This window comes from Gobio gobio, assembly GCF_949357685.1.
Source record: "Gobio gobio genome assembly, chromosome: 17".
NCBI lineage: Eukaryota > Metazoa > Chordata > Actinopteri > Cypriniformes > Gobionidae > Gobio > Gobio gobio.
In genome coordinates, this window is record NC_137110.1 from 25132254 (window position 1) to 25145830 (window position 13577).

The 13577-nt window shown below is 38.1% G+C and overlaps 1 protein-coding gene across 1 annotated transcript in view; it reads left to right on the plus strand.

Moving 5' to 3' along the window:
* The window catches only part of hs2st1b (heparan sulfate 2-O-sulfotransferase 1b), a 102613-nt gene that overhangs the window by 76468 nt on the left and 12568 nt on the right, over positions 1–13577 (plus strand). Inside the window, exon 2 of the mRNA XM_079840790.1 lies at positions 12083–12321. Within this exon, the coding sequence (XP_079696916.1) occupies positions 12083–12321 (239 nt within the window). The remainder of the gene's footprint in view (positions 1–12082; positions 12322–13577) is intronic.

The following is a 13577-nucleotide window of genomic DNA, read 5'->3' on the forward strand; positions in this document are numbered from 1 at the left end:
TGCAGAGCCAATAATAACTCCACTGTTCACTGTAGGGTTTTGCATAGGGATATGCTGGTACAATATGGACTTTTTTTGTAGGATTTTAGTATTAGTAAGACGAGATACTGTGCGTTACCCCATGGATGTTACTGTCAAGCTCAAAAAGAAAAGGACCAAAAAAGCAGCACAGAACGTTTAATGCGTAATATGCTAAGTCAGGGATGTCAAAAGTACTGGTACTTCGGTACCAAGTCGGTACTGAAATTTTGAAAATGTGACGATACCAGCATTTCTGTAGTACCAAGTACATTCAGTACCTACCATAGACTGTAAAAAAAGTTGGACGACGCACCTTCACTTTCTTCTGAAGGTTTGAAAGAAGTGAAGCCGTCAGTGTCCAAATATGGCGCTGACATCTTGGGTCTCGAGTCTGTGCGGCAGCAACTTGGAGCCCGAGTCTGTGCAGTGGTGAGCGCGAAGTGGAGCCGCGATATCAAGGTCCCGCCCACACTCCTGCCTAATCAACAACGTTTTGTGAAATAAACAGTTATGTAGAAATTAAAGTTAAAGCTTATCCCTCTGAGCACTGAGCTCTTTTCTGGGCCCTGGAGGTGTTTTGACATGTCCTGATATTTGAGCTTATTTCTGTTACTTGTAACATTTTCATGGCTAAAGTCTGAGTACACTGTTTTAAACTGTTATAAGGCTATAAAACCCATACTGAATATTTGTTCTCAAGACTTGATAACTGGATCACAAACGGGCTAGAATTTTTTGCTTCAAGACGATGTAAAAATCACTCTGGCCACTCTTTCACATAAAACAATATACTGGTTTAAATTTTGTAAGACATGTTTGTCATGAATGTCATGAATATTGATGTGTTTCACACCTGAGAAAGACAAAGACCACTCCCCTAATAGCCCTATATCAGCTGAATGACTGTGAGGGAACTAGAACAAATAATGTGAAGAGATTAAAATAATGGCTTTTTGAATTGTTTGCATTTATTTATAACACAACATAATCCATACATACACCACAAAGGACAAAAAGTGAGGCAAAAATAAGGGACAATAGTGGTTTGTTTGTTTTCTTTATTTAGCGAAAAGCACAACATTTAGTTTTTATTTTGAGTGTACACAACTAACAGCGCATTCACACGGGGTGTCAGCATTAATGCTTGACAGAGGGAGTGGCTGAAGCTTGCCGTTGATGCGACAACAGCCCATCACATTACTTGCCGCGTCTGCTCTAGGGTTGCATGAACGCAATTGGCTAGCATCTGCTCTAGGGTATTTGCATATGGTGACCTGTGTTGGCACTTGAAAAGTTGAGAAATCTTCAACTTCTGCCGCTTGCAACGCGAGTGAAGCGACGCGACGGAACCCACAATTCAGTTCGGCAATGCATGACATCACCCATTCAAAGTAAATAAGAAGCGTTAACGCCGACGCCCTGTGTGAATGCGGTGTTAAAGTAGACACTTTAAGCTTTGTAAAGACATATCTTTCATGTCTGTGAGGCCAAAAATGACGGAGTATTTTAAGTTGTTTTACACTGTCATTAGGAAAAATCAAGCAAAAAAATCGGGTTCAGAGGGTTAAATCTCCTCCCAAAGTTCTTGAAAATGTCCCCCCCCCCCCCCGTGTTTTTATAGCATCCAATAACTAACGGATAAAAGCAGCCTAAATTGACAGAAACCAACTTTGGAAAAAATGTTTTTGAAGTGTAATTTGATTGTTTAGTATGTCTACGTCCCATTACATTTCACGGAGAGGGCGGGGTTTATGACCTATACTGCATCCAGCCACCTGGGGGCAATCAAGACGCTTTGGCTTCACTATTCAGGACTCGTGTGGCACACTTGGTACTAAAAGGCAGCTGCTTTCAGTCGCTTCCATGTTTATGTAAGTACAGGGCTCCAGACTAACTAACCGCAAAAAGACTATTTAAAAATGAATCCTGCATGTTGTACGTGTCTGGTACGGGTGCTTTTATTGACCACACACACACAGGACGTGTGACTCTTGCAGTGCACTGTATGATGACATGAATGTATGAACTTAATCTCCATAATCGCTCTGAGAGTCCCTTCATGAGCATTTTACAGTTTAATTTGAGAACAATCTATTGTCATATCATACATCATACACCCACAGAAACTCAAAGGTAACCCGTCAAAATAAAAGTTTGGGTGAACTTGAAGAAATTGACAGCAATATATTAGGCCTTCTATGTAGCCTTCAAATGTTTATACAAGTCATTTACTTATCACCATCATAAATGATAAACTCATTGAGTTGAATTTAATATTTTACTATTTTACTATAGACGGTATAATTCACAGAAACCCTTCCCTCCACAGCAGCTGTCAAATGTCTCCATTCAAACAGTGTGTCGTGTTCAATTACGACAGTTAGTACGGTAAAACTTTCTCCAAGATGTTCCAATGTTCCCATTATCTGAACATAAAGGTCTGGGCTCTTGTTTAAAATGACTACTTTGCTGTAGTTTTTCTGAATGGTTTGGTACTCTCTATTGGATGAGAGCACTGCAGGGAGAACTGAATAAAACTAATTTACAATAACTGGAATGATGAAAAAGGCTCAGTAAACTTGGACAGATCTAATACTCTGTGTTGCGCACACACAATATATCTTCTATTTGGTCTGTAACTGTTTTTAACTGTAACTTTATAAAACAATTCCTTTCAAGAGAACTAAAAAAAATTGCTTTCATTATGACAAGACTACCATAGCAGACAGCTGTTTTTAAATTGGAGATCAGTTGCACGCGTTCGCTTTCGTTTTTCGTCAATTCGTTTCTTTTTTCAGTCCTGCTGTGGAATGCTGACTGCTTAAATAACAACCCTCTAATTGCCATATTTGTCCATATTTTTTTTTTATGCGCTAAAAAGCTGTTGAAGGTGGACCGGGAACACAAAGAAAGCGAGAGAGAAATTAGGACTGTGTGTTGGAGCTGAGACGGTGAAGTGTCGTACAATAAATTCCGAGGTTTAATCAGGAGAGGGTGAGCCGCCTGTCAATGATATTGCCCCGTGAGACAGGCGGGTGTTTACAGAGCCAGGTGCGCTGAGATAATGTACTGCCTCCCAGCTACTGTCCTCCATGCTCTTCCTCTATGACAGATGGGTGATAAATATGCTTGTATCTAATTAAATCAGCAGAGGTTATTGGGATCAATCCATCTCACCTGCCCCTCCCCACCTGCCCACTCCTATAGTCCTATCAGCCATTAATCTCAGCTTTGTTTTATGTTCCGATAATGTCGACACTCCTGCCTGCCTTTGAATTGCATCAACTTGATTGCGGCTGAGATGTTACCATCTGGCACTCTGTTATTTGTTTAAAAGGTTAAAAAATGAGCCTGTGAAAGTTTGACCTGCGACATGTTTCCTATAAAACTTTAGCATCATGCAGTTGACTTTTCTTTCTTTGAACAGTATGGTTTCTGCCTATGGGGCTTTTGAACAAAAAATATGCACGACACTTCTGCATAATTTGGTCAAATTTTATAATGAACTTTAATCAACAATAGTAGGCAAATCCAATTAATTCTTAAATAACAATTATATTTTTAATGTCTTTATTGAGCACACTGTATAAACATACTTTTCATGTATTTTCTCATTATGGAGGTTAAGGAGTGGCACCTGAAAATAAAATGAAGGAAGCAATTATCAGTTTATTAATTCAAAAGTTAAAAAAATAAAATTATAATAATTCACTTTTCTAATTGATATTTAGGCATATTCAACCCTTTTGACCACGAAGGAGCCAAGTGTGACCCCTAAACAAAGAGGACCAGAGGTTTTTTTTCTTTATGTTCTTAAATGTAACCTTAAATTGGTAATTTATAATATTGACTTCATTTTTATAATCATTCACAAATGTATTTACTAATTACCAATTCCTTTTTTCATCTATTTGCCATTTGCTTTAAAAAAAAATAGAACAGCCAATTAACCTTTACACTTTTTAACGGTATACCACTTTATTTTAAGGTGATGTAGTTACATTGTACTTACTCAAATAAGTACTGAGTATTATTAATTAGTTAGTTTAATAGTTAATTAATTACTACTTAACGGTTAGGGTTAAGGTTTAGTTTAGGGTTAGTTAGCTACTTGTAATTATGCCTAGGTTACTGTTATTACTATAGTAAGTACATGTAGTAACGTCATCTTACAATTTATTGTTAGCTATAAATGTACTGTTTAAAATGTGTCCATGCTTATTTGCATGATTTTATTAATAAATGAATTGATTCCTTTATTTTTAAGTCACACTCCAACTATAACATTGTATATTGAGGCGATTAAAAAAGAGCTGATTTAGTCACAGTAAAATAAGTTATGGTAGGTTAGTTTTCCAGTTTCAAGTAGGAAACTGTCTTTTGTCATTTTGAATGAGCTTCAAACCCGACAGAAACTATCCTCACATGTGCAGACGTGCACACATTTAAAGACCGCTGTCATCGCTCAGAGATGAGAGATCTGCTCTACTGATCACATACCTCTTATTCCAAGCACACATGACTGTTCTTCCTGCTTCTCCTGCAATTGAGATGAACTTCAATGCTGTAGTTCAGTTCTGCCTCATGAGAATAACAACAACGGCTAGAATTCCAGCAGATAAACGCCTGATAGCGACAGCTTTTCAAGCTTAGCGACGTATAAACCAATAACTCCTCTGGAGCTTTTTCTTCTGAGGAGAGGCACTGGATTAGGATAATAATAAAGGCAAGGAATAGGGTATAGCTGGTGGGGAGATGGGAAATAAATTCAGTCACTATTAAAGTTAAAGGGTGTACACTTATTGGAGAAAGTGTAGATATCAAAATATTAAGTTGACAGATCTCTCTTTCTGTCCTCCACAAAGCATGACTGTTCTGACCCCTTTCTTAACTCGTAACATGTTCATACCTTGAAGATTAGGTGCAACGATTTTTTGAAGTTTAGTTGCTGGAGGGATTAATCTGCTTTATTTGAACATTCTTAGGTTTACCTATAGAATACCCACACATGTATGCTCTGACTGCCAGTTAATTCCAGATAAGCACCACCTGCTGGTCATCATGAACTTGACACAATATGAGCTTTATGGATGTGTTCAGGCTGGGTTGGTGGACATTATTTTCTGTTATTTACTCACCCCCTGTCAAAAACAATTGATTCTTGTTTGTTGAGCACTAACAAAGACATTTTGAAGATGTTTAAGCTGCTCTTTTCCAAAAAATAAAAGCATGTTGTTTGCAGGACAAAGAAAGTGCCATGAAAGTAATATGACTTGTATGTGAGTTTTGTGCGGCAAAACAAACTAAAGTCTTAGCCATTTTTACTGAAAAATTTGCCATATCTCCACATTCAAACTTGGCATAGATAATTATATGATAAGGTGTAGCCTGAATATTCTACCAAATGCAAACGTTGAGTAAATTGTGGTGTTTTTTATTTTTTTGTCTTCAACATAGAAGGTTAAATTGATTATCTTTCTACTTAAGAGCTTTAAGGGATAGTTCACCCAAGAACGAGAGTCCATACAATGGGTCAATAGAGCGCTGCAGTGATGACGTATTTTGGTAGGCCAACCCGGAAGTTAGCATTACCCTGGTTCCCTCGACAAAATCCCAATAGGATTTTTCCATTGTGTTTTGGATTATTGCAGAAAATAAGGCCTGTCACTAACAAAAGCTTATGATTACACATTTTGTTCATCATGACAATCTTCATAAATGAGCATCACTTTTATGAATTTCGAAGCGTAAATACAATCGGCAGAAGTCAAAAGCTAAATTGCTAAATAATGCTACCTCTTTAATCACATTTAGCCACTTTTTGACAACCGCCTTTTAGAAGACATGTAAAAGCTTTAAAAAAAATCACGAGGGTATTACTGATGTATTTTATATCATAGAATAAATTATTCACAACAGATCTTTTCACAACAGATTATTTCAAGCATTTAACCATAATAGCATAACAACACTGGAAAAAAAAAACCCACTGACTTCAGTTCAATGGAAACGGAAGTGCTAAAATGCTAACTCGTTCCCCGGTTTTGGCCTACAACAACTCTATGGACTTCAATGTTGTTTGGTTCCCAATGTTCTACAAAATATCTTCTTTTTGTAAATCATACAAGTTTGTAATTCCACAAGGGTGAATAAATGATGATGGATTTTTATTTTTGGGTGAACTATCCCAAAAATGTTTTAAGCACATTGTAATTGTTCAAGTATTTTGAAGCTTGCAGGGTTGGAACCTACAACGTAGGTCCATAACCACTAGGACACACTACTTCCTATAATTCTGTATGCACACATTACATACGGTGTAAAGGTGTGGTCATATTTACCGTTGTTTGGCAAATTTCCGAGGGTGAAATCCAATAATTTCAATAGGAATGGTTTCTAATGAGGGTGAAAGGTTTCCCCATGCAGATTTTGCAACAGGTTCCGGTTAGTGATGGCACGCTTGTATGGAAACACTTCAGGATTTTTTTCCGTCTGGTTGGTTGAATTCTACAGGATGTCCAGGAGAGGCAGTGTTGTAGTACTCGAGACTGGGACTCGGTCTTGAACTCGGTCTCGAGACCATATTTTAATGGTCTTGGTCTTGTCATGGACTCGTGTGCATAGGGACTTGGTATTGACTCGTACTCGAACATATTAGGAATTGGACTTATTCCCAAGTCCACTCGAGTCCCATTCAAACTATTTCATGATTATGACTGTATGTTAATATTTCTTTAAATTGATGTTTGATTGACAAGTCCAATGATTGGTGATGATTGTGCGCAACTGTGCATGACTTGAGACTAACGCTGTCTCCTGCCAGGCTCTCTCCCACACCTGTGACCCGCCCGCCCGCTCTCGCTTCCTTTTTACATCCACCTGCCATCCACCTGTAGTGATCCCGCTTTCCAGAAAGTCACATTGCTACATTATTTGTCTCAGCTGTTATTTTAATATATTTACAAAGTAGGACAAAAGTGTCACAGAGAAAACCAAATCTTGTTTAATTAAATAATAAAATGAATACAGATACAATGACTGATGACAGTCTCAACACTTAGTATTTCCCCCAAAAAATGTCTGACAGAAGGCTGCCCGCCTTCTCTTCCTCCAACACATTCACACTTTTGCATTCAAAAGGCAGCAATTTTTCAGGAGTCACTTTTGTGCACGCCCTCCGACTCCATAACTAAAAAGTTAATCAAATTGAGTTCTAAAGTTGTTTGAGGATTTTCTCTGGTCTCTGTCTCGACCCGGACTCAACATACCTTGACTCGGACTTGAACGAGCTGGTCTTGACTACAACACTGACGTGTCGTGTTCTTTAATGGTCCGCCTGGAAACAAATGCCGTGACGCCCAACTCCCTCATGGAAGGAGAATGGCGATCAACTGAACACTGGATTTTCAAAAGTATGTGAAGTTTGTGGCTCCATTGTTGCAGTAAACTTACAAAACGTTCTTGAATTAATAATTTATTAGAAGCACGGCGGTCTGTTATTGCAGGGACATTGTTACATTTCCACGGACGCACCTAAACATGACGTGGAACAAAACAAACTGTGATTGGTTGCATTACATGTCAGTCAATTGTCGTAGGCGGGCCTTGGCTTATGAAAGTCCAGACCTTCTGTATTCAGTCTGGCTACGCGACACTAGGTTCCGGTTGGTCGCACATATTCATCATGTTGACCAAAGAAAAACACTTGGTTTGAAGTGTGAGCAGTGCTTGATACATCGTTACACTATTGAAAACATTTTGTTTATAATAACTCTTGCAAACAATTCTAATTCAAAAGTTAATGTAAAAATGTTTAAATAAATACTAAGAGTTGTCGAAAGCTTAGTGATGGTGACGTTGAAGTCATGTGGCCAAGGTGTAATTCTTTATAGCCTACATTTTTAGCTTTTTACTTCTGCCGATTGAATTTAGAAATCACAATTCATAAAAGTTGTCGTAAAAGTGTTCTTTTGTGATGATTATCGTGATGAACAAAACATGCACAAACCTTTTTTTCTTTTTTTTCTCACAGCTTATTTTCTGCAATAATCCAAAAGCCAATGAAAAAAAAAAAAAAGCAATCATGTTTTTGTCGAGGGGAAAAAATGTGATCACTGCAGTACTCTATCATTTTAATTTACTCTAATAGCAGGATCAGTACGTCATAGTTTTATATAAAAAGTCCAGTCTCCCCATCAGATAATTTTACTGATATAGAGATGTGGACAACAGTTATTTCAGTCATTAGTGGATGAAACACCTTCAGGAAACCTGCTGAGCCTCCCAATGAGAGAAAGCCCTCCCAGAACCCCTGCCAATTACACAGGTAGCAGGATGCTGCCCTCTACTGTGCAGAACGGAAACCAGAAAGAGCGAGAGGGGATCGTAGACTTTAATGAGTTCCCATCAGACCTTGGTTGCATTACAAAAGCAAAAACACCTCAAACAGCTTCACTTGTAATCATGCATCGTCCTGTTAACACCATCAAAGGCTTAATCACCTGGAAAGTGTGTCAGGAAAGAGCAGGTTGTTTTACTAATTAAGATGAGCAATGCAACCGTGCCTTCTCCCTCTGTACCTCTGCTGGGAGAAGTGCTGAGCTTTCCCCCTCCATCCGATTGATGAAAACTGTAAGATGCATGAGTGAGAGAAATGCATTCCTGCTGTGATTATGTAAAGAAGCTGAAGGGAGTTGGATTGCTGTGGAGCTGTAATGGACGCTATGCGCAATGACACGACTGAGCCATCTCCATCCCTCTCCATTATGAGCAGATTCAGCCTTCTGTTAGTGCTGCAGAGGACAAACACACAGCTCAAGTTTCAGGCTTCATCACTCCTTGCCTATTACACCCGCAACCTTCTATCTATGATGCCTTTTTCACTGCTGTACAGCTGAGCTCGATGCTGAGAACAAACAGCATGACAAAACTAAGTGCTGCCATTTATAATCCTATTATAATGATTATAAGCTTTTCTCTCGTGTGGTAGATGCTATTGCATGGTCAAGGACAACAAAATATATTAAAAAAAAAAAGTTTTTCAGGTAACACTTTATTTTCTGTTGATTGAAGGGAGTGTCCTAGTTTGGCTGTGTAGATGGGATGTCAGTTAGAGTGCGGTTAGGGTCCGCAGCGGTGGAGGATGCTTTAGAGCAGTACAGCTGATGCATAGAGGCTTGTTAAGAGCTTGATCAATATTTTAAGTGGCTTATTTTATGCACTGGTAGGTGTGCTCTGTTGAAGACTGATGAGTCTATTAGCAAACTGAGCTTTGCATAATTGCTGTGTGGAAAATGAGCGTTTGATACAGTGCGATGACTGGGGAAAGATTTAATTATTTTTTAGCTTGGCTTTTGTTTTGCAGGATTGCTGTGCATTTCCATTATCATCACATGGAGCATAAAATTCCACTCTGTTATTTAGTTTATTTACACTTCAGAAGATCTGCTATTTTAATCTATATCTACATACTTCAATATTTTAAAAGATAGTCCACCCAAAAAGGAAAATTCTGTCATCTTTTACTTCCTGCTGTGGAACGTAAAAGACGACATTTTGAAGAATGTTGATGATCAGTTTTGGTTCTGATTGGCTATGGACAAAAAATACAATTTTAGTCTTCTGTGTTCCACAGAAGAAGAAAAATAAGGTTTGAGAAAAACATTAGTAAATGTTGACAGAATTTTCATTATCCCTTTAACTATTTTGACACTATGTAATGAATTACTTTAATTGAATATCTACTACAACGCACAAAATCACTGGAATGCCCACAAATTCTTTGTTCTCTTGGTACAGTGTTGCATCGGATGGTAATACATTTTTACTTTACATTTGTTTATTTATTTAGGAAATGGTATTGTAAATGACACTGGCACTGTACTGTTTGGTGTTTCCCTCCTGAACCCTCTTGGCTCCATGTGAACCACAAGAGAATTCTTGTTTTGTTGTTGAATGTTGGTCCCTCATGAGAGACACTCTTAAAGAAAAAGGTCCTATATTGGCATTGGTTCCATGAAGAACCGTTCGAACCGTTCCATTCCACAAAAAGTTCTTTATGGTGGAAAAAGGTTCTTTACATTTGTAAAATGTTCTTCACTCTAATAAAAAAATGGTTCTTTTGAAAACTGTTCACTGAAAGGTTCTTTTTGGAACCAAAAAATTATGCATCGTTGTGAAAACCCCCTATTTGGAACCTTTATTTTTAAGAGTCTTTTGAAAGTACCTCCAGGGCACTGAAGAATTGTGAGCAGTGCTCACTTTATACAATAGAGGGTGTCTAGCTCAGACTGCACAGCCTTTAACAGTTTGGTCAGAGAGCAACAGATTGATAGGCTAACCTTGAATCTCCTTGACCCACTGTCCTTCACTCGGGACACGCATTGAGCTTCAGGACTTAATTTACCTTCCTTTTGTGGCAGGTTTTGACGTTTAGAAAAACATCTGCTAAACTCAGATGTCTAATAGTTGTGTGAATGTATTTATTTAAGAAAAAACATTGCACTTATGTCTAAAGAAAATATGCATAATTTATTATTAAACTGTAAAAATGTATTTTCATGATTTATCACACCATTTTATCTATTGTCATATCAACTTAGATAATTAATGTGATTCAGATAACTATTATCTGTTTATTAAACCAATCTCCTTTGTTGTATTAACTCAAATGTTTTATTCCAATTAACTCTTAAGGCAACCAGGTAACTTACTTTAAGTTAAACCAACTATATTGTTTAATTTTAATTAATTTTTTAATTTTTTATTACTATTTATGTTTTTATTTATGTGTGAAGCTGATTTTGAAACAGATTCTATGTAAAGTCTTCATCATGGGTTTTATAAATGTCATTTGGATCATCTTTGTATTCTCTGCCGTCACGTCTTCAACGTCAATTGATGCAGCTCCCAGAATGTAACTGAAAACCTATGAAATATGAAAAAGTACATTATAGCTTATACATTCCACTTTTTTTTCTTATTAAAACTATATGTTTTCAGCTGAAGGTGTAGACAAGTGGTTCTCAATTAGTGATTTGCTCTGATATTATTCAAAATATACAGGGTAATTGCAACATTTATTACCTTTGTCTTGTGTATGTTACTTTACACCATTTTTGTTAAGCAGCTGAGCTGCAAATTATTTGGCAATATAAATGTACAATTATTTGTCATGCCAGTAAAGTACATTGTAACTGAAAACTGAGGGACTATGGTGCAGAATTATCCTGACATCTTAATACCAGCAGTAAAGTTATTGTACTTGAGTGTGTGTGTACATAAAGAAAAACACATTCTGCCTCTGAAACTGCTTGCTTTGTTTTCTCTTCTCGCTCTATTATTCAGGCTTTTCATCCTGCTGCTGTTTTCTGTCACCTAAATCAACAGGTGGCTGAAGGGCCTGTTGGGAACCTTTACAGATCTTTAGCTGCCCCAGATTTATAGGCTGTTGTATCTCTTTCTTTCTCTCTCTCTCTCTCTCTCTCTCTCTCTCTCTCTCTCTCTCTCTCTCTCTCTCTCTCTCTCTCTCTCTCTCTCTCTCTCTCTCTCTCTCTCTCTCTCTCTCTCTCTCTCTCTCTCTCTCTCTCTCTCTCTCTCTCTCTCTCTCTCTCTCTCTCTCTCTCTCTCTCTCTCTCTCTCTCTCTCTCTCTCTCTCTCTGAAAACTCTTACCAAGTTTTCAAACTACCTGTATTTAATGGATTTGCATACTCTTGCATATGCTTGTTGTCCTTTTAAAATTACCAGAACTATTGGAATTGTAGTCAGTTCTCCATAAAATAAAATTTAGATCATCTTGCTTATAGGAGTATTTTAAAATGGAAAAAACACACACTGTATCTTTAATGCCATGTTCATTACAATCTAAGGTCAGATGAACTCAATCTGTTTCTAAATGTCAAGCATAACATGGCATAATGAGATATTTGAGATGCTTGTTTAAAATGTGTAAAAGGATGACTTGAACAATGCTTTGGTTTTGTCTACCCTAATGAAGTATATTCATATGTTTAGGTGCTGTTTGATATAAAAATAAAGATAAAATCCTTCTTTCTCCTGCAGAGCGCACCATGGCCAGACACGAGGTGCGAGAGGTGGAGCAGAGACACACGCGGGACATCCTGCGGGACTCTCCAGCATTGCCTGAGATTGAGGATCTGGTCATCATCTATAACCGTGTGCCCAAGACTGCCAGCACTTCCTTCACCAACATCGCTTATGACCTGTGTGGAAAGAACCGCTTCCATGTTCTCCACATCAACACCACCAAGAACAATCCGGTCATGTCCCTGCAGGACCAGGTAACATGTCCATTGCATCAAAATGATTGCCATTTCTGTAAATACTATGAGGTTATTTGATTTTAATCCAATTATGTGTGCAAAATTCTTGTTTTCTGCAAATCCAGTCATACGAGTCAACATAGAGATTAAGAATATTTTCCCACCTATTTTGTTTGAGCACTCCATGCTCCATGGTCAAATGTATTGGGGCACCCGACCATTAAACCAACAGGGACTGTAATGATATCACATGCAAAACATATTGTCTATGGAGTTGGTCCCCTCTTTGCAGTTATAACAGCTTCTACTCTTCTGGGAAGGCTTACCACAAGATTTTGGAGTGTTTGTGTGGAAATGTTTACCCATTAATGTAGTAGAGCATTTGTGAGGTCAGGCACTGATGTTGGATGAACTGGAACTAAGATTGTGAGCCAGGCCTTCTTATCCCAAAGCTGTTTGATGGGGTTGAGGTTAGGGCTCTGTGCGAGCCGGTCAAGTTCTCCCACACCACACTCATTCAACCATGTCTTTATGGACCTTGCTTTGTGCACTGGGGCAGAGTCAAGATGGAATAGTAAAGGGCCTTTCCCAAACTTTTCCCATAAATTTGGAAGCATAGCATTGTCAAAAATGTCTTGGTATGCTGAAGCATTAAGATTTCACCATCACTGGAAGTAAAGGGCCAAGCCCAACCCCTGAAAAACAGCCACATACCATTATCTTTTATGCACCATGCGGCTCAGCACTCCCCTCTCTGTGACTTTACATGGTCTTCCACTGAGTTGCTGCTGTTCCTAAATGCTTCCACTTTTCAATAATACCATTTAAAGTTGACTGTGAAATATCTAGCAGGGATGAAATTTGATAAACTCACTTATTGCAAATGTGGCATTCATAGTATCATACTTGAAATTGCTGAGCTCTTTAGAGCAACCCATTTTTTCCTACAAATGTTTGTAATGCAGACTGCGACCACATCCACACGAAGCCAGAGCTTTGCCTATCCAATTTTTTTCCCCCTCGTCTCAAGAAATATCGGCGTACACACAAAACCACTGACACCGGCTCAAAATGACGTAGTATACATGCCAGACCAGTATGTGGCGCTGTAATTCTACCACAGAAATACACTAAAAACAGAGAAGAAGAGTTGTGGCTAGAAGGGGTACAGCAACGGTCGGAAGTGAGGCTTTATCCGACGATAAAATAATAATAAATAAATTGGCTACTTACCAAATTGTGTTTTATTAAGTAAGTAAGCCTTTATTTGTCCC